We start from the raw sequence: 23,105 nt of genomic DNA on the forward strand, positions 1-23,105 counted from the left end.
GAACCACCATTCGTTTCTCATGATTTGTTTGAATTCTTCCCTTTTTCTTTCATTTTGAAAGTTCCCTGCAGACTAAAATCTTCAAAAATGCCAGTACTTGTTCTGCTGCAAGATGCACACGTGTGTCCATGCAAAATACAGAAATGTGTTGTACCTTTTTAGAAGAACCTATATGAGACAGTGATGTGTAGGAATCGAAAGTAATGTGTAAAACAATGGGCACTGGGAGGCTCCTGTCTCCTTAAGCACCTTGTGAAATTAGGCCTGCTCCTAGACTTCAGTGTGTTAACCCTTGGACTCCTTTGGGTCACTTCCCTTTATTTGCTCTGGGCAGAAAGGCTTTGTGTGTGGATCGCACATTCTCCCATTGATATGTATGTTTATATAAATATAAACAAATCTATAAATTACTTATTTTTTTTGTTTTTCCCTCTTAGATTACTCCTTGACTAGCGCAGACCTGTCTGCCTTGCAGGGATTTAACTCCCCCGGAATGCTGTCCTTAGGGCAGGTATCTGCCTGGCAACAGCACCATCTCGGTCCAGCGGCCCTCAGCTCTCTTGTGTAAGTACAGCTGACGTGCAGCGCTGTGCTTGCTCGGGAATGTTGTCCTCTTCATGCTGAATAATCTGTTCTGGGGAATATTTAGCACAAGGTCCCCGCAATTTCTTTTCTGCTGGTGGTGGTGCGTTGCCTTTTGAGTTTGCTCCTTGGCTGGAGAAGCATCCTTGTTTTGTGTTGCTTGTCCCTTTTGACAGTTCGGTTGAGCGGTGTCCCTGCAGGCCCAGCTTCTTACAAAGGAGTCACCTACGTGATTAACTTAAATGTTGGGAAATTTGAAATATTTCTGTTGGTTTTAACTTCTGTGAATATGTTCAGAACTCTAATTAATGCTTCTTTCAGCTTTGTTTCTTTGCTCAGTAAGTTGCACTTATTTACATACTAATTTTGAGGGCACTGACCACACCATCACACAGACACATTAATTTCTTTTCCTTTTTCGTGTTTTCTTATTTGTGCCCTTTGGTTTTCTTTTCCCCAGTACTGGCAGCCAGCTATCTCAGGGTTCAAATTTATCCATTAATACCAACCAAAACATCAACATAAAATCTGAACCAATTTCACCTCCCCGGGACCGTGTAACTCCCTCTGGGTTCCCGCAGCAGCAGCCACAGCCCCAGCCGCAGCCGCCGCAGCAGCAGCCGCAGGCGCAGCAGCCGTCGCGGCAGGAAATGGGTCGCTCTCCTGTTGACAGTCTCAGCAGCTCCAGCAGCTCCTACGATGGCAGCGACCGGGAAGACCCGAGGAGTGATTTCCATTCACCTGTCGTGCTGGGAAGGCCCCCGAATTCAGAAGATAGAGAGAGTCCATCGGTAAAACGAATGAGGATGGACACATGGGTGACATAAACCTGCGGTGTTGCCTCCGCCCTTTTGTGTTCTCAAAATTGAACTGTCCTGACATATCTAAATTTATAAATAAGGACATGAAATAAGTATATTTATATGTATATACATACATGCATATATATATCTCCACATGCATATATATGTGCTCGTGTGTGTAGCATACACAAACTCATCAGGCACTTACGACAAACTTCTTGTATAGCTGCAGATGTCCCATGGTAAAACGTAAGAGAACAATCCTGTAGGTATTGATCGAGTCTGGCACCCACCTGGACTTATCGTTTTAATAATATAACCTGTTTTGCAGAGAAACATTGTACCCGCATTATAATCCTACCACACTAGATTGCAGAAACCAAGAGGGCTCGCCTGTAGTAACGTCCCTGTGTGTTTTATTCAAGCTGTATGGTTACTTGTAGTTAAGAAATAATGCTTTGTAGCAGCAGAGCAGTAGAAAAGCAGGAAGAAGAAAGCAATACTGTACATAAAATGACCTTTATATTACCCAAACCTGGCATGGGTCTCTATTGCAGAGGGTGCATGGAGAAGGGCTGATGCTGTAAGAAATAATAAAAAAAAACCAACAAAAACAAAACCCTGTTTTGCACGTGCAAAAAAATAGTGTATTGGGTCAAAGAAGTGATTTTTTTAATGAGTGAAAGAGACAGAACTCGCATGAAATATTCAGAAAATATTAGCCTAGAAAATAGAACATTAACAAAGTAAAATTAATATATTAAGTTATAATTGGAATATGTTTGACAAATTTCTTTTTACGTTCATACCTTTGAAAATTATAGAAACGGATTTTAGCTCATGTATATTTTATATTAAAGAAAACAATACCCTAATGAATTGAAGACTATATATAAAGTTATATACAGTACTTTTGAACACATTCTGCTATGAATTATTTATATAAGCCAAAGCTGTACGTTGTAGCTTTTTTGTAGAGTATAGTTTTATCTTATTTTGACTTTCTAGTTTTTGCTTTCGAAGATGAAAAGGAAAAACTTGCAGGCGGAACCTTGGGGGAAAAATAAGCCATGAACACTTATATGTAAATTTAAATTTGAGCCAAACTCTGTGTATATAGCATCCTAAATATATTATCACCTTTGGTGTAAGTACCTACGTATTGTACGGTCACCAGATTACAAAGTATATTTTTGTGGATTGACGCCGACTTGAGAAAAGGCGAGGTCCTTATTAAGTAGAGTATTCACTGTTTAATATTTACTATTTTGTTAAATATACTGTACTTTCTTTGGATTTTAATTATTATTAATATTATTATCCAGATTTTTCAGAGGGTGTATAAAGGGGTCGTCCCCCTCACTGGTGGTGAATGTGTGCCGTTAAATTGTAATCTCTGTGCTGTATGGTTAAGCTTCATTATACATTTTATATATATGTATATAAATAGCAAAGTGGCAAAAAAAAATCCAGTGTTAAGTTCATCCTGCATAAATATAAAAAAATCTGTTACAACACATTTTAAGGCATCATTTTAAAGCTGCCTCTTCTGAGGAGGAAGAAAAAAAAAGAAAAAACAGTGGAAAAACTTGACCTAATTTCTCCCGATAGGGAAGTGACACATATCGGATGAGCACAAAAGGTTCCTGAAGTTGGTAAGTGGTTTGGGATAAAGCGTCGGCCTCAGAAATGTGGTCGCTATTCCACTTTGCTGCTTCCATGAGATGAAGCGAGGAATCCAGTAGCCCAACGTGTCCCCGCAGCTGCCTTGGAGAAGGCTCTGTGTGTGCTGGGCTGGGCTGTGCGGGACGAGGAGAGCACCCACGCCCCGGCCCCACTCACACCGATCCTCGCAGCGGGCGCTGCCTTTGAGCAGCAGAAAGTCTCGGGAACCAGAAGGTGGGGTCACGGCTGGTGGCAGCCTGGGCTGGCCCAGCCGATCCCGCATGCCGCACGTCTCCTCTTCCTCCGTTTGTGCTGCAAACTCAGCGCAGCCCATTTAACCAACTGTCACGGCTGGTGGTTGTGGTTCTGGGGAAGAACCTGCTGCGCTGTGTGCTGCCCAACCTCCTGCCACACTGCCCCTTATCTTCAGTGGTTTTTTGCTTGGGCTTTTTTCTTTTTTTTTTTTTTTATTCCAATTGTAATTCAGAAAAATCGCTGCCTGGCTGCTGTACAAAAGGGAATCCAGGGGGAGCATCTCCTTGTGCAGCTGAAGAACAGTCAGTGCAGGCCGCTTCCCAAACCCAGCTCTGCTGTCATGGTAACTTTAAAAACTCACCCAGGTTTCAGTTTGTTCCAGCCCCTTTCCTTTGGAAATTCCTCTTTATGAAGGCGTAGGGAGAAACTAGCCTCTTTGCAATGGCTGCTCTGTTTCCAAAGGGACCGAATTCCCTTACCACTTCCGAGAACCTTTTGCTGCTCTGACGTTACCTGATTTTTCATTATTTATGCACCTCTCTGAACTTTGCTGTGCACCTGAGTGGGAGTTCTGCATTCACATTTACTGTCTATTTTCTTGTGTGCCTTACCGGATGGCTTTGCTGACTGTATCTCAGTAGTCTTTATTTCTATGCAGGTTTTTAAACAGTGCTATTACTGTTTTCTTAAAGAAAAAAAAAAAAAGCTGTGTAAGGGTTAGAGTTTGTACTGAAATTGCACCAATTAATTCCAAACAAAACGAGCCGCTCACAGGACTGTTCCCAGGTTGCCCCAGTCCCCCAGCCCCGGCAGAACACGGCTTTCCACAGAGCTCCCGTCTCAGGGGAGAATCTCGTGCTGTGGAATAAACGGGAATCCTGATTTTTAATAACGAGGAACTAACTTTGGAACATACTTTTTTAGGAATTGTAAAAATGTTTTATAAAAAAGACGCTACCATAGCACAGGCATTTCCACAGGTAAAAGATACTTTTTTTAATTAGCTGCACTGAACCGAGTTGCAAGTGGATCCGATCCCGTCCAAACCCATTTGAGTCTGAATGATTTAAGATTTTTATCTGCTATTGTGACAAATCATGACTCCATCTCCCGCTCTCGCATTGGAAACACACGTTCTTGGGGGTTTGTCAGAGAAAAATGCTTTAGCCTTTCCTTTCACTTTAAAGGACACTAATGCATCAGAAACTTGCGAATTACTGTGCGCACAAGAAATACATAGTAAATAAGGAACAAAATAACTCCTAACAATTGATCTTGGGAAGAAGTGAAATTAGAATGTGAAAGAAAGACTTAACAAATGTAGACATTTAAATCTTAGTAGAAACTTTCTTCACTTTGCTGTGCAAGAGAACACTGCTTTGCTATATTTAAAATGGCTTTTTTAAAAGAGATTTATGTATTTGGTAAATGTTTGTAGTCAACAGTTCACAAAGAAGCTGTTCACGGTTTAATGATGATAAGCCGTTTGGCGGCACAAGCTGGACTTTGTTGCCATCCTTGAGACGAATCTTTTAAGAAAAAAATAAGTTAATCTCAATTTTTTCCCTGAATGTGTTGTTTTTTCTTCAATATACAATAAATATTCTAGTGAACTTTTTATCAAATGGTTAAGAAAATGCTAGAGGTTGTTGTAAAATATTTGTATCCTGCATTCACTAAAGTAAAGATACTGGCTTTTACTGTGTACCCCGGCCTCTCTCGTGTTTGCAGAGCCTGTTTTGCCGCGTTTCCAGCTGGGCGGCGGGCAGCTCTGTGGTCTGAAACTGGCACCAGGCAGGGCAGCAACCCCCGTGCGGGCGGCAGCACGACAGGGGCTGCGAAACAAAGAGCTTCTGCCCGAGAGGCCCTGGCAGAGCGTGGGGCCCGTGTTCCTGCTCTCCCGGTGCCTGGCAGAGCCGGGCCGAGGCCCTGGGTGCACTCGGGAACGCGCTCAGCAGTGTGGCGGCATCGTCCTGCTGTGGTGACAAAGCAAAGCGCCAGCGGGGGGGCGGTGCCCCCTGTGCTTTTATCTCATTTTATTTATTTAAAAAATGTAAGAATCCCCCCATAACAGTGAGAGACCCATTTCCTTCACAGAAGGAAAGCACAAGTTTTTGTTCAGTATTAGAGTCTGTGCTTACAAACCAAGGTCCTGAGCACTTGGGTTTTGCCAATCGCTGTGGTGGCTGCTCGGCGCTGTTCCCATGCCACAGGAGAGGCCTCACGCCACACCCCAGGGGGACACTGCCCTCCGCAGCCCCTCACTCAGGGCACCAAACCCCAGCACCAGCACAGCCCAGCTCACACCCAGCAGGTCTCTGGGCAAACTCTGTCCCCCCTGGCCCTGTAGCAGGTGGGATCCCACTCCTCTTGGCAGCTGGGAAGGACAAACAGCTCTGCCCTTGCCCTCAGAACGATGGCAGGAGACAGCCAAGCCCCAAAGGGGCTGACGTTATGGCCAGAGCCATCACATCCTGTACTGAACCCTGCCCACACGTTTCACGCACCAGGGCTGCACGACCCCTTTGTGCCTGGCCCCAGGGGAGCCCCCTCTGCCTGCAGTCCCCACATAATCTTTTGAGGTAAATCTTCCTCTGCAGCAGAGCTCTCAAAGCCTTGGGTTTCTGCTCACCTCTGGCATATAGTGTTTACTGACTTGCCCTCAACAGCACAAGCCTTGGCCTTATTGACATCTTGGGGCACCCCCAGCCTCCAAAACTTCACCACGAAGCCAGCAGCTCCACGGTGCCCAACCTAGAGAGAACCTGCCCTTCCTCCTGGGCTGCGTTCCTGGACTTTGCAAATTAAGCACAGCGTAGAAACACGCTCTCATGTGAAGACTACAAAAAAGGAAACTCAAACCCACAACTGAAATCAGGTGTTTGAGGGGCACCATTATGAAGTATTACAATTTTCTAAAAAAAAAACCACAACACTGGCAAGCCCACCCTCCCCTGAATGTACCGTTGAGACGGGAGTACTGGGTACCACTGGCCTCACACGCCTCTCGCCACACCCTCCACTGCTCTGGCCGCGTGTGGCCGTGCTGCAGTGTTGCCTCTGCAGGCCTAGTACCCAGCAAAAACAAAGCATGGATCCTGCAATGAGCTCTGCCTGCAGAGACACGGGGTTGCAAGGGAAGTCTCTGAAGGATTTCATCGAGAAGAGGCCTGGGCTCACCCCTCTGGGGTGGGCTTGCAGCACTCTAATAAATGCAGCTTAAAGACTTGCTGGAAGGGCTACAGAGGGGAGGTGCTGCCAGCATCCCTGTGCCGTGACACACCTAGCGCACACACACTAGAAGGCATCATTTTAGGGTTAATTATGCCAATGCTGCCATGGTCTGCAGGAGATAATAAAAATGATAGTTCAGGAAAAAAGAAGAGGCCCTGCTTCTACTCTAAGCAAAAAGTGTTTTCTTAAAATGCAAACCCCCCACTTCCCAGTCACATTAATACTGCACTCTTCATCACAGCAGCAAAGGTTTTGCTTCTTAGACAAGGCATTGAGAAATACCTGAAGCAACCAAGATGAATACACAACTACAAAAGACTTTGCCTCAGTGGAGTTCACAAATACTAGCCTGGTGAACCTTATAAGCAATAAAGCATCCTTATTCTTCCATGAATATCACCTCCTCCCTTTCAGTCACCTTCAGGATTATAATAACATGAGCTACTTACTTAAAAAAAAAAACAAAAAACCCTATATTGTTAACCCCCTGAATGCACTTGACTTGGAGTCATGGGCACAGGGGTGTCAGTGCCGAGGAGACAGGGTTTGCCCAGCTCTTCGCCCCTCAGGATTTTCTTCCTACAACTGAGCTTTGCGGTAATTTCCCTTCCAATCCATCTCTTGAAACATTTGTAATATTTGAGGTTTGTGTTATGTTGGAGGTATGGGCCGCCAGTCCTTGTGTTTTAAAATAGATGATGTAAAATACTGGCAGGACAATTCCTATCAGGAGCATAATAAAAACTGCATTCCACCACTGGATTCCACAGTCCGCACCATTAGTGGTCTCCTGCTTCCCTGACTCGGGCAGCGGCCTCTCCGTGCAATACTCTGTGTTTAGCTGCACCTCTGCCTGCACCGCATCCTGAATGCACTTGTCAATCCCCTTGAAGTAGTCACTCAGGTGTCTGCTGTCAGCAGAGCCACTCGTGCCCTCTTCAGGCTCTGGTAAGTCCACAAGCGTCAGGCCGGTGCAGGAGGCTGCAGTCAGGGGTGGCCGTAGTTCTCTGCTGTTCTCCGTTAACAGTCCATGGGTCTTCACGGGGATCTTAATTGACTTCAGTGCATACAAGTCCTGCTCCCGGAAGAAGTTGTTGACACGTTTGATATCCGCAACCTGCAGAATCCAAAAAGGACACGACTGTTAAGAGCAGGACAACCCAGTACTGAAGCGGGAAGTAGCTACCAAATGAGTGGGCAATCAGCAATCGGGAAATAAAAGCCCTGGCTGCATGTGGCTCAGTGTTTTGCAGAGATTTCCCAGCTGTTCCAAGGATGTTCCAGGTCCTGCAGGATACAGATAGTCCCCTATTAAGCCATGCTATAACCTACTCTGTTTATTGCTCATGGGCTGTATTGTGCTCAATACTGGTTTTCTTTGCTTTTGACTTCTCTCACTTACTTTGTAACCCAAGTTAAGGCAAGAAGAGTCTTCAGAACAGATTATCATTAAAACAGTTTGCAAGACTGCAGCCAGGCAGAGAGCAGGTGAGCTCTCTCCCACCACACAGGCAGGAGCATCCTTTGCCTGTGTCCCCAGGTTCCACCCCTCTCCTGTACAGACAGCAGCTCCATACAGCACAGTTCTCCACAGTCAGTAAGTGCTCCTGCTGAGGGTAACTTACAGCAATAATCTGAGAGATCTGTGATCATCTTAGGCAGGGTCTCGCCATCTGTGACCAGTGTTCCCACAGCTCAGCAATGCAAAGAGCAGTAAGAGCAGCAAGAAAGAACAAGCCATTCATACAGTGTAAATCACAAGGACAGCCAGGATCAAAGAAAAGACAAGGGCAAGGCAATGTTTCTTTATTCGATGTTAAGTAAAGAGAAGACAGCTTAATACAGCGTGCATCGACAGCCACCTAATGAGTAAGTACATGAACTTACATCAACTCAGTTGACCAAAACCCTCTGTCAAAGAAAACAATCAGGACTGTCAACATATGCAAGGAACTCTCCAAAGGGGCCAAGGGAACATGAAAGAACCTTGGGGGAAAGGCTAGAGGATGCAAAACAAAGAGAAAGCAAGACCCCAAGCCAAAGAGAAAGGCAACACACACAGGCTAACCCCCTCTGATATATCACACTGGAGAGACACGGTACAAGGACTGTGCTCAGATTTTCTGATTTGTGCTTGCAGAAATGCTAATTACTTTATGAACTGCACTCACACATGCCCACAGGCCTGAGGCTGCCAATGACACTTGGGAACCAACAAGAAAGCACGTTACTTCCTAAGTGTCATGAGCACCAAAATCATTGATAGTTCAGGGCAAGGATCTCCTTTTAAAAGACAATACAGGAATACCTAGAAAGGAGCCTGAACTTCTCCTTTGCGATTGCAGCTGATGTCCAGGGCTACTTGAGGCTGTGGTTGCTGCCAGGCATGGGGCACCATTCCTGGGCAGCCCTCGCACCCCTGCAGCAGGAGGAGCCCTCACTGCCCTGTGGGACACAGGAGCTGCAGCAGCTCTGCCTGTAGAGCAGCCTCGCTCAGCCATCTCCCCTCCAGCCTGTGCAAGCTGTCAGGGAACCTCACACTGAGCTCATCTACTGTGCAGTCCCTGAAAGGTGGCAAGTCTGCTGCATCACAGCCAGAAACCAAGCCTCCATCGCAGAGTAGCAGTGGGATGAATGCCCAAATCTCATGCTTACTCTGCAAAGCTTGAGAAATCTGAAAATGGGACGTTTAATCTAGATCCTGATCTGGCGCCTGTGACAAAGGGAATCCTCAGCTGCTGGTTCAGACTCCTAACAGCTTGCCTCAGCGCAATATCAGGACTTAAACCCTGCAAAATTGTTCAGTTATGAAATAATAATCACATGCAAAGCCTCCTCACTGAGGTGGTGCTTCAAGTTTTTGTTTTATTCCAATGAAAGCAAATTATTGGGACAGTAAATATCCCCTGCAGCATCTGCAATCAAACACTACAATATTGTGCTAAGGCTCTAGAAACAGAAAGCGGGGCAGCACTCACGCAGAAACAACAAACAAAGCTAGTGGGAAGAATGCAAGAGCACAAGGCTGCACAAGTCATTTAAGCTGATTTTCTGGACTCAGTTTTTTTGGCTGCAGTGAGCTCCCCTTGTCCCAGCTAAGAACAATGCCAAAATCAGGCCAGGACTATAAATGGTCAAGTGTAAAAATGGGAATTTTGAAGTGCTTTGCATCTCTGCCGAGTTATCTGTAGCTCACATAAAGCTACATGTCTTAATACCCCCACACCAAGTATGCCCTGATGATTCTGAAACCAATGACAAGTTCTCATTGATTTCAAGGAGAAGCTCATCTTCAATTTTTTAAACAGGCACACATATTTGTGGCTACAAATCTTCTTCACTGATGTCCTAGTAGACTTTCAGGAGTTGCTTAATTGTGCAAGTAAAACAAAACACATGAAAATTGATCAGTGCTAGTCTTTAAACATATAAATACACAAATCTCCAAAAATAAGGATTTCTGCAGTTTAACTGGAAAAAAGTCAGAAGTGTCCTTCCCAGAAGGAAGGGAAGCAGTAGGACTTCTTTTTCCTGTGGGAGGAGACCACTGACTACCTGGTCCCTCCCCATCAGCTCATTTTCCCCACTGGACAAGTCCAGCAGCCTTCAGCAGGGGAGGCAGAGTAGATCTATAGTAGATGAACAGTCATAGCAGGGACAGGACTGAGTTCTCCTGAGCTACAGTGGATGCGGCACAGGCTTTTTCATCCCATAAACCAAGAGTTTTCAGAATCTTCCTCCTTTGAGTTCACTGAGCTGCTGTGATTGTACATAACTGGCAATAACAATGCTGTTGCCACTGCTTAGAAATGAGGATATAGTCATAACTACAAAGTCAACTGCTGCAGCGCCGAGTTCTCACATTCTACTGGTGCCAGTCAAGGCCTATTCAAGTCCTACCAAACTTGCTTCTTCACATGCATCTGGCTTGTCAGCAAAATCAAGAAGGGTTTCTTTTTTGTTTTGTTTTTGTTTCTAAGGGAATGGGAGGGGAGGAGTTGTTGCAATTCCTCTAAGCCTTCTTGCTTCAGCTGAATCACACAGCTGTGTTATAAAGCAAGACAGACTGCAACAGCACCGCAGCAGTTCAGCCAGTACTGTATCATTATCCCGATCCAGGTCACTGTCCAATTGTTTGCACGGTGGAACTTTTTTATCACAGTACAGCTTACAGATAAAGAAGGCCCTAAAAATACAGCTCTAACTGCTAAACAATGGGGTACTTCTAATGTGCAGATCAGGTAATTAAACTTTTCAAGTTTGTCTGCTTTGTAACAAAGAAAATGTATTTTGTTGTATCTTCCAGCTCCAGAGAAAATTCACTGTGCACACGCGCTCCCTCCTGCCTGCAGATGGCTGAGCCGCACACACCGCTGGGTACAACAGCAAACAAACCCCCACGGACAGGCAGCACCTGGACTCTGTGACCTGAACTTTGGCATCTCTCCGTCCATCTCTGTTGGACTTCAGCCCTCCTCACAATATGTAAGCTCTTACCTTTAAAAAAAATAAACACACACCCCTCCCCCGACAAACCAGACCCCACTAGAGTGGCATTTCTTTATATACAGGCAAAACCTGTGTGCTCCTTGACAGCAGGGCTCTTACCCTCATTTCTGTACTCAGCTTTGTACTTTTTGCCCTCACTTAAATTAATGACAGCACTTAGTCACCCAAATTAAACAGGGACGCTGGTCACACAGGGTGTGAGGTTGACAATGTCTTCCTAGGCTGTGAGAAAGGCAGAAAACACGGAGTTCTTTTTCTCCAGCTCAGCTTTACCCAGATGTTGACCATTCATGAAATACAAAGGCCAAACACTTTTCAGTGTCAAAACTATAGACAACAGCATGCCTTCCTGTAATTCTAGAAGCTAAGCTACATGTAAAATACTTCTAAAATAATTATAAAGTACCTCTAAAGTAATTAAAACCCAAAATAGACAGCTCTTACTTTACAACCATACTGCAGGGCTAGCTTGTTAAGATTATCATCCTCTGTAATCTCTCGTTCCAGCAGTACCACATCTCCAACTCTGTCCCGTGAAGTGCTGCATCGCTGCTGCTGCTCCTTGCCCCTCGGTCGCAATTCCATAACATTGAGTTCCTCCTCTGATGACTCTTCGGAACCAGACTGGCCACCAGGAAACACATACACTTGCCTGCCTGGGAAATTGTGGATGGTGACAGGAGCCTGGAAGGATCTTGTCCGGTTCTCATTCAGCCTCATCTTTTATACCAACACCTGGAACAAAACCCAGACATTTTTAATTCCTTCAATACTAGTGTTTATTTCTTAGCATGCAAGATCATAGAATCACAGAATCATAGTATGGTTTGGGTTAGAAGGGATCTTAAACTTCATCCAGTTCAACCCTCCCACCATGGGCAGGGACACCTTCCACTAGATCAGGCTGCTCAAAGCCCCATTCAACCCAGCCTTGAACACCTCTGGGGATACTTCACCAAGACACTGGAGAGGGGACAAAATGCACAGCAGCTGCTCACACAAAGCTCTCCTGCTACCCAGGGCTTTTTGGAGCAAACCCAAAAGATAGCAGCAATGATAGAAATATTAGAAAGGTTTTGTACACAAAATTCAACAATGGGTATATTATTTGCAAACCTATTTTTGTCCACCTGTGACAAACCACTCCATAACACTACTTTGCCACTTTCTATAATTTCACTAAAAAAGCAGCAGAGTCACTTAAGCGATGCAACTGTAATTATGGTAAAAAATTCCATGGAACCACATCAGATCTCCTACCAATACCCATTACAAACTGACCAAAATTATCATTCAGGTCCCTTTCCAGAAATCCCCAATTCTCCACACTTTAAGAATCCACATTTTAATTTTATGCAAATGTGGTTTGGAGTTTTTTGGTGGTTTTTTTTTTGTTGGTTTTTTTTTTAAATTAGGACAGCTCAAGCCACACGTAACTTCAACCTGAATGACAGGGCCGTTTTGTTGTATAAAGACAAGAACCTGCTCGAGCAGTTTGGTTTAATTATTGCCAAGCTGACAGCAGCAACTTATTAGGAACTCCCTTTGTTTTTTTCTTTCCCTTCAGTTCTCAGCTCCAACCAAGTTGCTGTCAGGGGCCAGTGTAGGAAAGAAAACCCCATATTCTCACAGAATCCCCACCGACCTTAATACTCTTCCTGTGACAGATCCTAATGTCAAAACCACCACCACTTTATGGTGTTTCAATCACTCAGCATGGTGCCCGGGGCTCACAGCTGTGCTGGAATAATCATAGAATCCCTAGGTTGGAAAAGACCTTTGAAATCACCAAGTCCAACTGTACCTGTACACTACTAAACCGTATGCCTGAGCGCTGCATCTACCTGTCTTTTGAACACCTCCAGTGACTCAACCATCCCACTGGGCAGCCTCTGCCAGTGCCCGAGAAACCTTTCAGTGAAGACGTTTTTCCTGATATCCAATCTGAACCTCCCCTGGCACAACTTGAGGCCATTCCCTCTTGTCCTGTTGCTTGTTACCTGGGAGAAGAGACCAACATTCACCTCGCTACAACCACCTTTCAGGCAGTTGTAGGCAGTGATAAGGTCTCTCCTCAGCCTGCTTTTCCCCAGGCTAAACTAGAGTTTAGCCTGCTCCCATGGAATCATAGGTTAGGGTTAGAAGGGACCTTAAAGATCATCCAGTTCCAACTAGTGTGGCAGGGGGTGCCATGGGCATCTCCCACTGGACCAGGCTGCGCAAGGCTCCATCGAACCTGGCCTCGAACGCCTCCAGGGATGGGGTGGCCTGTTCCAGAGCCTCCACCCCGCGGCTCTGCCGCCCTTCTCCGGATGCGGCGTCCCGGGACGCTCTCCCCGCCTCCAGCCCCGCCGGCCCGGCTCCCGCCCGCACCCCGTCCCCGTTCAGCGAGACCGGCTCCCACGGGCACGCGGGGCCCCAGCTCTCAGGGGGCCACGATCCCCCGGGCCCTGCGCCCCTCAGCCGGGCCGGACAGAGCCCTTCGGAGCGCCCTGAGCCCCCGAGGAGGCCGCGACCCCTCAGGCCCTGAATCCCCGCGCCCCTCAGACGGGCCGGACCCCACCGGCCCCCTCAGGCCCCGCTCCCCTCATGTCCTCAGGCCTCCCCCTTCCCTCAGCACCCCCTGCTTACCTCAGGCCCCTCCTCCCCTCAGACCCCCCCGCTCCCTTCAGCCCCGCACTGACACCCGCCCCCAGCTCCCCTCAGGCCCCCCCGCTCCCCTCAGGCCCTCACTGACACCCCCCCCAGCTCCCCTCAGGCCCCCCCGCTCCCCTCAGCCCCGCACTGACCCCTCCGCGCGCCGCCATGAGTCCGGCCGCTCCCATTGGGCGGCAGGAGCCGGGGGGCGGGACTGCGGGCGGCGCGCGCCAATGGGCCCCTGAGGCGCGGCCCCGCCCCGTCCCGCCCGCGCGGCACGTGACCGCGGAGGCACCTCCCCGCCCCGGAGGCCCAGGGAGAGGGAGCTGGCGGGCGGGGCCGGAGGAGGCGCCGCTGGAGAAGAGAAGGCTCCGAGGAGACCTTAGAGCAGCTTCCAGTACCTGAAGGGGCTCCAGGAAAGCTGGGGAGGGACTTTAACAAGGGCGTGAGGTGATAGGATAAGGGGGAATGGCTTTAAATTGAAAGGGGAAAGATAAAGATTGGACATTAGGAAGAAATTCTTCACACTGAGGGTGAGGAGGCCCTGGCCCAGGTTGCCCAGAGAAGCAGTGGCTGCCCCATCCCTGGAGGTGTTCAAGGCCAGGCTGGATGGGGCTTGGAGCAGCCTGATCCAGCGGGAGGTGTCCCTGCCCATGGCAGAGGGGTTGGAACTGGAGGATCCTTGAGCTCCCTTCTAACCCAAACCATTCTACGATTAGAGGATTTATCTCAACTGTAGTAAATTTGGCTGGATTTTGGGAACGCCGTGGCACTGTTATGGGATGGAGCAGTCAGTCTGGGCCCTAGACTGCCCTTGCTTGGTGAGGCTGGCGAGGGCACACGGGCACCGTGGCCATGCTCACACCGATCCATTTGCTCACCAGCACAAGCCCCACCAGCTGGCCAGGCTCACACGTCAAGGTACCTCCAGTAGCATTTGTGATTTCCAAGGAAACCAGCCTTTTCCCTTTCATTCTGTGGCTAGTGTGGCCACAGCTCCAGGAGCCAGTGCCCCTTCCAGCCACGCTTCCCCACGGGCTCACTGCTCGTGTTGGCCCGGCTGCAGTGAAGCCAGTGCCTGTGGAGCCGTTGGTGGAGCTGATGAGGTGTATTCCACACTGGTATGTTTTCCTTGGCCCATCCTGACTCGTGGCTTTTGTTTAAAAAATGAGCTCAGGACAAATCTTTAACAAGTTCCACATGCAAAGCTTATCTGGAGCATGGGAAGAGGAGAAAAATTTCCTGGTAGTGATTGCAGGAATTAACCAGGCACCGCTCACCCCAGGGACTTGCGTGAAGGTCTCTTGTGAGGGACAGCCTTGGGTGAGGGGCTGCTGGATGCTACTTGCCCTACAGGAGATGGAGAAACCTACTTCTAAGTTGAAGTAAAGCCGAGTGCAGTTGCTGGCACTTTGCCTTCTCTCATGCAATCCAGATGCCAGAGGCAGGGAAGGCAAGAAGGGAGAGTGTTTCCTCTCCAGCTCTTTCTACCACTAGGTTAGATACCACATCAGTTGACAAATGTTACACACTGCAGAGGAAGGAAGGCTCCCCAAGAACTAATGTTATTTTTTTTAAGCACCAGCCGTTGCTTCCTCATGCCTGTCACTTGCCTGCACAGCTTTGTGGAGCTGAGTGATTTCAGCAGGGCTGGAAGAGCGGGAGAGGGGCCAGGCAGAGCTGCAGCTGAGCCCAGCTTCCCCGAGCAGCCCATCTCCAAGCAGGTATTATGATACTCTTCTCTCCACCCCTGGGCCACCTTATCTCAAGAGCAGATGATTTGGGGGCTCAGCCGGCTTACATACTTTTCTGCAACAGATGATGGATTTAGTGCGGTGAAGAGGGTTCTGCAAGCATGGGGACGAGATGAGATGTGCCAAAATTACTTCCCTGAGCCACTTATAATCTCTCCATGACTACTGAATTTCAGAACTTATAAGTAATAATGACACTTTGCCAAAGCAATACAAGTTACTCAGAGTAACCAGCTTGAAGCCAGAAAATAAAACTGCTAAGGGGACCTGGAAGTGCAGGGGAAACAACCAGACTTTGCTGACAGAACTAAGTCTGGGTTCGCTTACTTCTCCTTAACTGTCATTTACAGTTTATTATTTTTCTAACTTTTAAAATATCAGAAAGAATTATTCATTGATTTCATGGAAAGACACCAGGAAATGTAAATGGGAAATTGCTTTGTCTTCCAGCTTAGAGATCCTTACAGACTCCTTATGAAAAGGTGTTTTTTTCCCCACTGCTGGCATGAAACAGCTGTTAAGAAAATCAAGCAAAAAAAGCTTTTAATAGACTCAAAATCGCTTCTCTTCTTGGATTTGTCTACACAAACCATAAACATGGAAACACAGAAGTACTTGACTGGTGTGAATGGATTCCAAATACTTCAAGCTTAGTCGTGGATTTATACAGGCCGAGCTGGACGTTTGCTTGCAGTCCTGTTCTGGAAGAAACTTGTGCAATGTCTAGAGAATTATGTGCAAGCGTGCCCTGTGACACAGTGTAATGGGCAACCTGCCACTGAGATTTCAACATCCCTTATGGACCAATGTCCAGGATTCTCTGCTGTCCTCGATACATACTCTTTTTTGTCTGTCCAGAAAGTCTGCCAGTGGTCCTGCTGGAGAAGGAATTAAAGCCTTAGAAGAAAACCTATTTGGGGACTTTCAGGCCTTCACTGTCAACTGGAAAGAACAAAAAAAAGGTCTCATTTTTGTTCTTTCTTTGCCTCCATAGGCACTTCCACTTCCTTCTGCTCTCTGGGACATCCAAACTATCATATTTTACCTTAAAATATTATACTTGTTCTTACTTCAGCAAGAAATCTGCCTCTAGCAGAGTGGGATAATTTCACTATTAGGTAGTTAATCCAACAAGGATTTATTACACCAAAAAAAGCACCAGAACAGGAGGCTTTTCAAAGTGTTTTAGATACTTATCTGTTTTTTTCAGGCTTTTAAAGTGTGAGCATCTTCTGCTGATCTTTCCATTTACAAAAGCTGAAGTTCAGAATAGGGCTCTTCTGCCCCTGTAACCTCTCGCTCAGATCCAGAATTGCTGTTCTCTTCATCACTTTAGTTTTGTCCCTCTCTTTTCAGGCTCACTTCAGAAGTGACAGAAGCATATTCCTTGTGTCTTTCTTTGCTTCTCTTTAAGCAGCCTTCTAAGCTTTGCAATAAAATTTATTATTTCAGTTTCAGGTCACTCAGCAATAGGAAGCCAATAACGTGATGTGGAACCTGCTGAAAGCAGCTCCAGTCTCTCTTGTGCTGCTACTTTTGTGGACACTGTATGTACATTCGATTGAATTATATACACAGCAACAAGTTTAAGAGGCTGAAGAGTAGGCACACAACACAGGGAAGAAAACCTCAGTTAAATTAAGTTGATTATAGGCATATACTGAATATAGTTAATTGAGCTATGGAGGTTACTCTGAGTGCATGTTTGGTAGTATCAGGTTACACCTTGCCTCTTCTAATGATGTCCTGTTGGAAGCGCTTGTCTAGCTCAGTAGGTGACTTAGTCATGGACACCTCTGCAGAGGAGCACTACTCCTGTCCTTGTCTGCTCTGGAAGGGTCTTGGGCTGAAACTTAACGCCTTCAGGAACAAGGTGATGGTTTAGGTGGTTGCATCTGGAAAGAAGCACAAAGCCTGCGCCTGTTCCGCCAGGGGAGGTTTAGGCTAGACGTTAGGAAAAAATTCTTTACAGAAAGGGTCATTGGGCACTGGAACAGGCTGCCCAGGGAGGTGGTTGAGTCACCTTCCCTGGAGGTGTTTAAGGCACGGGTGGATGAGGTGCTGAGGGATATGGTTTAGTGTTTGATGGGAACGGTTGGACTCGATGATCCGGTGGGTCTCTTCCAACCTGGTTATTCTGTGATTCTGTGTTCCGCTGTGCAGGAGCAACCCTGAGACCTGGCTCACAGACAGCTTCATACCTTATCTGCAGGGCTGACCTGGATAAGGGAATATGGCCTCTGCCTCCCCTGTTTAAAGGTACATCCTGTGGTGATGTGGCAGCCAGCCCAGCTGCCCCCACCTCGCACATCCTTCCGAAGGGCTGCAGCGTGGCAGACACTGGGTCCTGTGGCTGTCCCCAGGTAGAACCCTGCTGTTGCCTGCAGTGAGAAGGGGGTTCTGTCATCCCTCCATGTGAGGGTGTGAGGTGCTGGGTCCCCTGTACCTCCGACTTCTTCCAGAGCAGAAGCACAGCTTTCGTCTCTTCCCTCACAAGCTCCTTCTCCTGTCTGTAACATAGCAGGTGTTATAATAAAGACCCAGCTTCACCATTCATCTCCGGCTCAGACATCAAATTACTCCCTCCTACGAGGAATACATTTGCAACTCTCTGATGTATGCTGTGACTCCTAGGAATGAAACTTTTATCTCAGGAACCAGAACGCAGATCTAAGCATCACTGCTGTCTCCTGGAGGAGATAACGTGTCTCTGCTCCGAGACCTAATTCTGTGCTTGCCTTCTATCACATAGCACCATTTGGCAGGGGCTGCCTGGTTTATGTGATAGCAGACACTGAATTACTTCAGAAAAAAAGTGACTTATTTATTCTTTATATATTCTTTATATAAAAACAAATGATAATTAAAATTGGGTTTAATTTTGCAGTTCTCATTTTCCTGGGATTGTGCCAAATCCTGGAGCCCATAATCCACACCCTGTCCTTCTGGAGGAATTTGGCTGGGGAAAGCACTCTAAGATTTGTTCCCTTCCTCTCAAAAGCCCTCCCCTTCTCCCTTCCTGCAACTGGTAAATTGCGAACAACAGGAATGTTCCTGGGAAGAAACCCAGGCGGAATCACATTCAGAACAAGTCAAAGATTTCTTGCATAGCTGAAGCATGTGTTCGCAATCCCCAATTGCTGGAGCACGTAAGCCCTGCCAGCGCATGTTGTTCCTTTCAGATGTCAGAGAGCTCTAGGCAGTGTCCAGGGCACTCTATGGACAATGTCTAGCTGTGGCATTGCTCCTTAGTTCATCTAGTAATGGTACTAGGGCCAAAAAGGCTCTTGAAAGGATGGCAGACGGCCAACCCTACCTTTCCAAGAAGCTGTGTTAGTGATGGTCAGAACCATTGGTCTGTACAACCTCCCCCAGAGCCACAAACCAGCTCCATTTGGGTCAGTGAGAGTTTGGCTGCTGCTAATAATCTATCAGCCCTGACTTCACTCAGCTTCCAGGACTGATGAACTTCAGCATAATTAGCATGTGCAGCCCTAATAAGGATAAAGCCATGAGCTCCCTAATGGATGTCCAAAAGGTAAATTATAACTGCTAGGAAGCAACAGAAGACAGAAGGATAGATAGTAAGTAACTACAGCCTGTTGTCCTGCCTGCCTGAGCGGTGGCACTAACCAAGAGGCCATGTTACTCTTCCAAGAGGTGCTATTTAATGGTTCAACACTGTAACGTGACAGGGCCAAGAAGGATGAGAGTTGGAGGCTGAGACACTGGTTGGAAAAACACAGCTTCAATGCATTTGTGAGGGAGCTTTTGTCCTTGGCACCACGCAAAGCACAGTATATTACAGGAGCACAAAACAAGTCATTGCTCAATCTGATGCCAATACTGGGGAAAGGCAGGTTGATGAAAGCATCACTTGTCTTTCCAATGACCTTTTCATGTGAGCTCAGCCTGCCAAGAGCTGTCTCTTGCTCTGCACTCCTCGTGGTCTGAGCCAACAAGCCTGAACACATTGTGCTGATATCTGGTATCATTCAGCATTGCATGGCAGTCTCGAAGTGTTGCACATGCATCCTTTTAGAACAGGACAATGACACCTCTGCGCTTTGCTGCATATTGTGTGCCTCCATCTCATCTCACTTCCAAATATGTCCAATCTAACTTTGCAATTTGCCCCGGGGAAAGTCCTGAGCTTGCAGGAGGAACACAAGAAACAGAAGAATCTTCCAAAGCTCTTAGTAGCTGAGAGGCTGAGCTCTGCTTAGCCTGGCTCTCCTTCATGCTTGCCAATAGGTTTCCCAGGCCTTTACTGCAACAATAATGAGCAAGTAACACACGGGGGCAGCAGCAGGCTTTGCTTCCGTGTCAGTCTGGGGGTGTGTGTGACCTTGCAGGGGTCTTGCAAAACTGAGGTGCTCCAAGATTTGAGGGTCACTGTGCTGGGCACAAGCCTAGAGCGACAGCTACAGCTGTTCAAAGCACGGGAAAAGTTTGTCGTAGGAGAGAGGGGCTTTGTGGCCTCAAGGGACAGGATGTCAGCACTGAAACCTGTGCTTTTGTCACTGCATCTGGTCCTTCTCCAGTTCCTGTAGTCCCAGCCTGAGCAGTTCTGTGCTCATGTTACAAAGCACATTAAACCGGCAGACAGTGTCAGCATTGTCTGCAATGGCAAATCTGGCTGGAGTGAAAATCCCAGGTCTTGGTTGAGATCCCACCTGACAAGTCTTGCTGGGCTTGTTGCTCTGTGGGCAGGATGGAGCGCAGCATGTCCCTTTCAGTGAGGTGAAAAGAAAGAAAATGCTCTTATCTGACTGCACCACCAAGAAGGATGTAGGGTTCATTTGATACCATTTATTCTCTTGGAGAGTCTGAATGTTCCGGTAAGGAGGAAAAGCCTTGATCTTGTCTGTGAAGGTCTTAAAAGCCAAGTTTTCAGAGTAGGAACTCTTCAGTCAGCGAAGTGGCCATAATTTCCACAGCAAGGCTCTGGGATTTTCTGGCAGGGCTATTTCCAGAGCAGGGGTCTTTGTTCCTGCTCTGTGTGAGCAGAACTGCAGGAGTTGTTTGTGCACCTGATACTTGCCTGGCCGCTCACATCAGTGCTCCCCATCATGTGAGTAATACGGTGTCTGAGTGGTATTGGCCCAAGCTGATATTGGAAATGGCAAGAAATAATAAAAAAACCACCACAGCAAAAGCTAGCCCGTTCACCAGAAATTATGATGGACTAGTTATAATAAGGGATGGGAAACAAAACAGCATTGTGCTCCATGAGTAATTAAAAAAAAATCAGATAAATACCCAGATAGGAAAAGCATTTTCTGTAACTGAAGCTGCTACTTTAATTGGAAAGGGCTGTTAACACAACTGCCTGACGGAGGGGAGCGCAATCACACAGCAGGGCTGTTGCAGAATCTGCAAGTAAAACAGCACAATTGCACCTCTCAGCTTCAATCTGTGAATTTCTGAAGCGAAAAGAACAGCTTTAAATTTAAAACTTCTGTTGGAGCTCATGCTTCAATTGGGCTACGGTCCAGGATATGTGAAGACTTAGGGCATTAAGAGTCTCATGTAGATGAAAAGGCAGTGGGGAGTCATTTGAGTTGGTTAGTAATGTACTAAGCTATCACAGGATCTGCCTTCGCTCCCTTTAAACTAACTTGCAGGGAGGAAAATTGGGAAAACTGATGTTTTATTGCTTGTAATTGTTACAGCAAAAGCTAAAGCTAAACATGGCCTTGATACAACTCCTGTGTCCTGCACACTGAGGGGTCCCAGTCCCAAGCTGGGCTGTGAAGTAGCCCCTGAAAATGCCCAACCCCACTACCCAACCACGATTAAGGAGGTCTGGGCTGCTCTGTTTGCTGTTGTTTTCTATTCACTTCAAACCATAATCTCAGGCAACCTTTAAGCATGGACTAACAGGACAGTTTTGCACTCAACCTTGTTGAGGTCAAGGTGTGTTATAAAGCTGCAGCCAAGCGATGCTGTAACAGTACCTGGTGGTTCCCTGAGTAACAGAAAAGTGAATTGAGTCACCCAAGGGTGCACAACATGCTGAATGTCAGCACAGCCCAGGCTGGGCTAAGCATGCATTGAACGATGAAAGATGTGTCTGGCTGTCAAAAAAGACTTAGAAAAGCAAAGTGATGCAATCACTAGCAGCATGATCACCAGGTACCAAACAAAGCGCAACTAGCCAAACCCACTTCTTGTAAGAAAAAAAGAAGAGCAGAACAATGCCTTGTACTATGGGGGTTGTGTCCTTGCTGGTTAATGCTGCAGCTCCCTGCACTGGTGGGCCTTAGATGGAAAGGCTGAGAAGAATTACCTGGAGTCTGTGCATCCTTTGCTGGGACTCTTTGCTGCCAGCTTTACAATATTCCCAGCCATTTCCCTAAGTATCCAACAAATTGGACAAAATCAAAGAAACATGGGTCTTGGGTTTCAAGGCCGATGGGAAGTTACTAATTGGGCTCCCAGCTGAGCTGAACGCAAGGAAGAACATTGCTAGCCATAAACACGGACAAATCTTCTCTACTGTGAGCCATGGAATGGGTATGTGATTCTATGAAAACTTTCACCTTCCCTCTGGACCACATTCACCATGACGAAAAGGGCCCCAGTGGGCAGTGGAGGCTTTTATCATAGTGCCAGGGACCCTTCCAGATGATAGGAGAGAAAAAAAGACACACTAAAAGCTCCATAAGAACAGGTGGTGGGCAGGCAGCTCGGGGCGCTGCAGAGGTGTGCGCCAGGCTCACAGCCCAGTCATGATGCAAACACCAACCTTGCAGGGAAGACTTCGTAGGTCCAAGGCCTGGATACAAGAAGGGAGTTTCACTGTGGTCTCCTCCATGAGAAGCTGGCCCTGGGATAATGCCCATGAGGAGATCATCAGTGTGGTATGTGGGTGCACGGGAGCGTGTTGGCCATGATGTTTGGCCTTCAAATCTGCCAGGAACCTGGCAAAAGGACAGGGACACTTTCCACTCAGTCAGGCTGCTCAAAGCCCCGTCCAGCCTGGCCTTGAAAACCTCCAGGGGTGGGGCAGCCACAGGTAGGCAACCTGTGTCAGTGCCTCACCACCCTCACATGCTAAAAGCAAAGCACAGTTCCCTCATCTCATTGGTACACGTAGCCCAGAGCCTATAGATAGCAGCTACAGCCAATTAACATGATCAAAAGTAGCTGGATTGAATTTCCTAACAGAGTAGAAAAGTTACAGGCATGTTGTTAAGAATGAGCACTGATTCTCTCTGTTTATCCTGATTTGTTTTGTTTAATTGTGCTTGCCCTAGGAAACGTGAGAGCTGGTGGGGATCATATTAGCAAAGAAAAGAGCAGAGCAACAAGCTGGTAGTTTAGAGTTCATGCAAACATTGTGTCTGTCACTGAACCAGAAAAAAAAAGTTGGCTCAGAGGCAGTCACTAAGTTGAGAAAGGATCTCTTGATAAGATACTCTTGGGGAACAATCTCAGAATGATGTGAAAGATAGATGGGAAATGGTGCTGCAGAGCAGAGCTTAGCAATCAGGAGGGAATACTGCATAGTTTGGTTTCTTTCTTTCCTTTCCTCCCCATTCTTCCCTGCTTATTACTAGGGGAAAGAGTATTTTTGCCTGTAAAAATCTCTGTGCCTAAAGAGGTAACACTGGGGTGCGCTACTGCACCAGCGCTGAGCGTCTGGAGAAAAGCAGAGTAA

The 23,105-nt window shown here is 47.0% G+C and overlaps 2 protein-coding genes across 8 annotated transcripts in view; one reads left to right on the forward strand and one right to left on the reverse strand.

Annotated features, from left to right (window-relative positions):
• Positions 1 to 5,012, forward strand: part of MEF2A (myocyte enhancer factor 2A) — an 83,629-nt gene extending 78,617 nt beyond the window's left edge. For all 5 annotated transcript variants that reach the window (XM_069867148.1, XM_069867152.1, XM_069867149.1 and 2 more), the window contains 2 exons: positions 438 to 564; positions 1,043 to 5,012. In XM_069867148.1, the coding sequence (XP_069723249.1) occupies positions 438 to 564; positions 1,043 to 1,409 (494 nt within the window). In that variant the 3' untranslated portion in view covers positions 1,410 to 5,012. The remainder of the gene's footprint in view (positions 1 to 437; positions 565 to 1,042) is intronic.
• Positions 5,005 to 23,105, reverse strand: part of LYSMD4 (LysM domain containing 4) — a 106,201-nt gene continuing 88,100 nt past the window's right edge. Inside the window, exons 1-3 of one of the 3 annotated variants that reach the window (XM_069867162.1) lie at positions 13,838 to 13,883; positions 11,493 to 11,783; positions 5,005 to 7,656 (exon numbers count right to left, since the gene is read on the reverse strand). In XM_069867162.1, the coding sequence (XP_069723263.1) occupies positions 7,105 to 7,656; positions 11,493 to 11,768 (828 nt within the window). In that variant the 5' untranslated portion in view covers positions 11,769 to 11,783; positions 13,838 to 13,883 and the 3' untranslated portion in view covers positions 5,005 to 7,104. Of the gene's footprint in view, positions 7,657 to 11,492; positions 11,784 to 12,693; positions 12,811 to 13,837; positions 13,884 to 23,105 lie in introns of those variants that run through there. The other 2 variants (XM_069867163.1, XM_069867164.1) reach the window with 2 other exon arrangements.

Source organism: Phaenicophaeus curvirostris, chromosome 12 (assembly GCF_032191515.1).
Source record: "Phaenicophaeus curvirostris isolate KB17595 chromosome 12, BPBGC_Pcur_1.0, whole genome shotgun sequence".
NCBI lineage: Eukaryota > Metazoa > Chordata > Aves > Cuculiformes > Cuculidae > Phaenicophaeus > Phaenicophaeus curvirostris.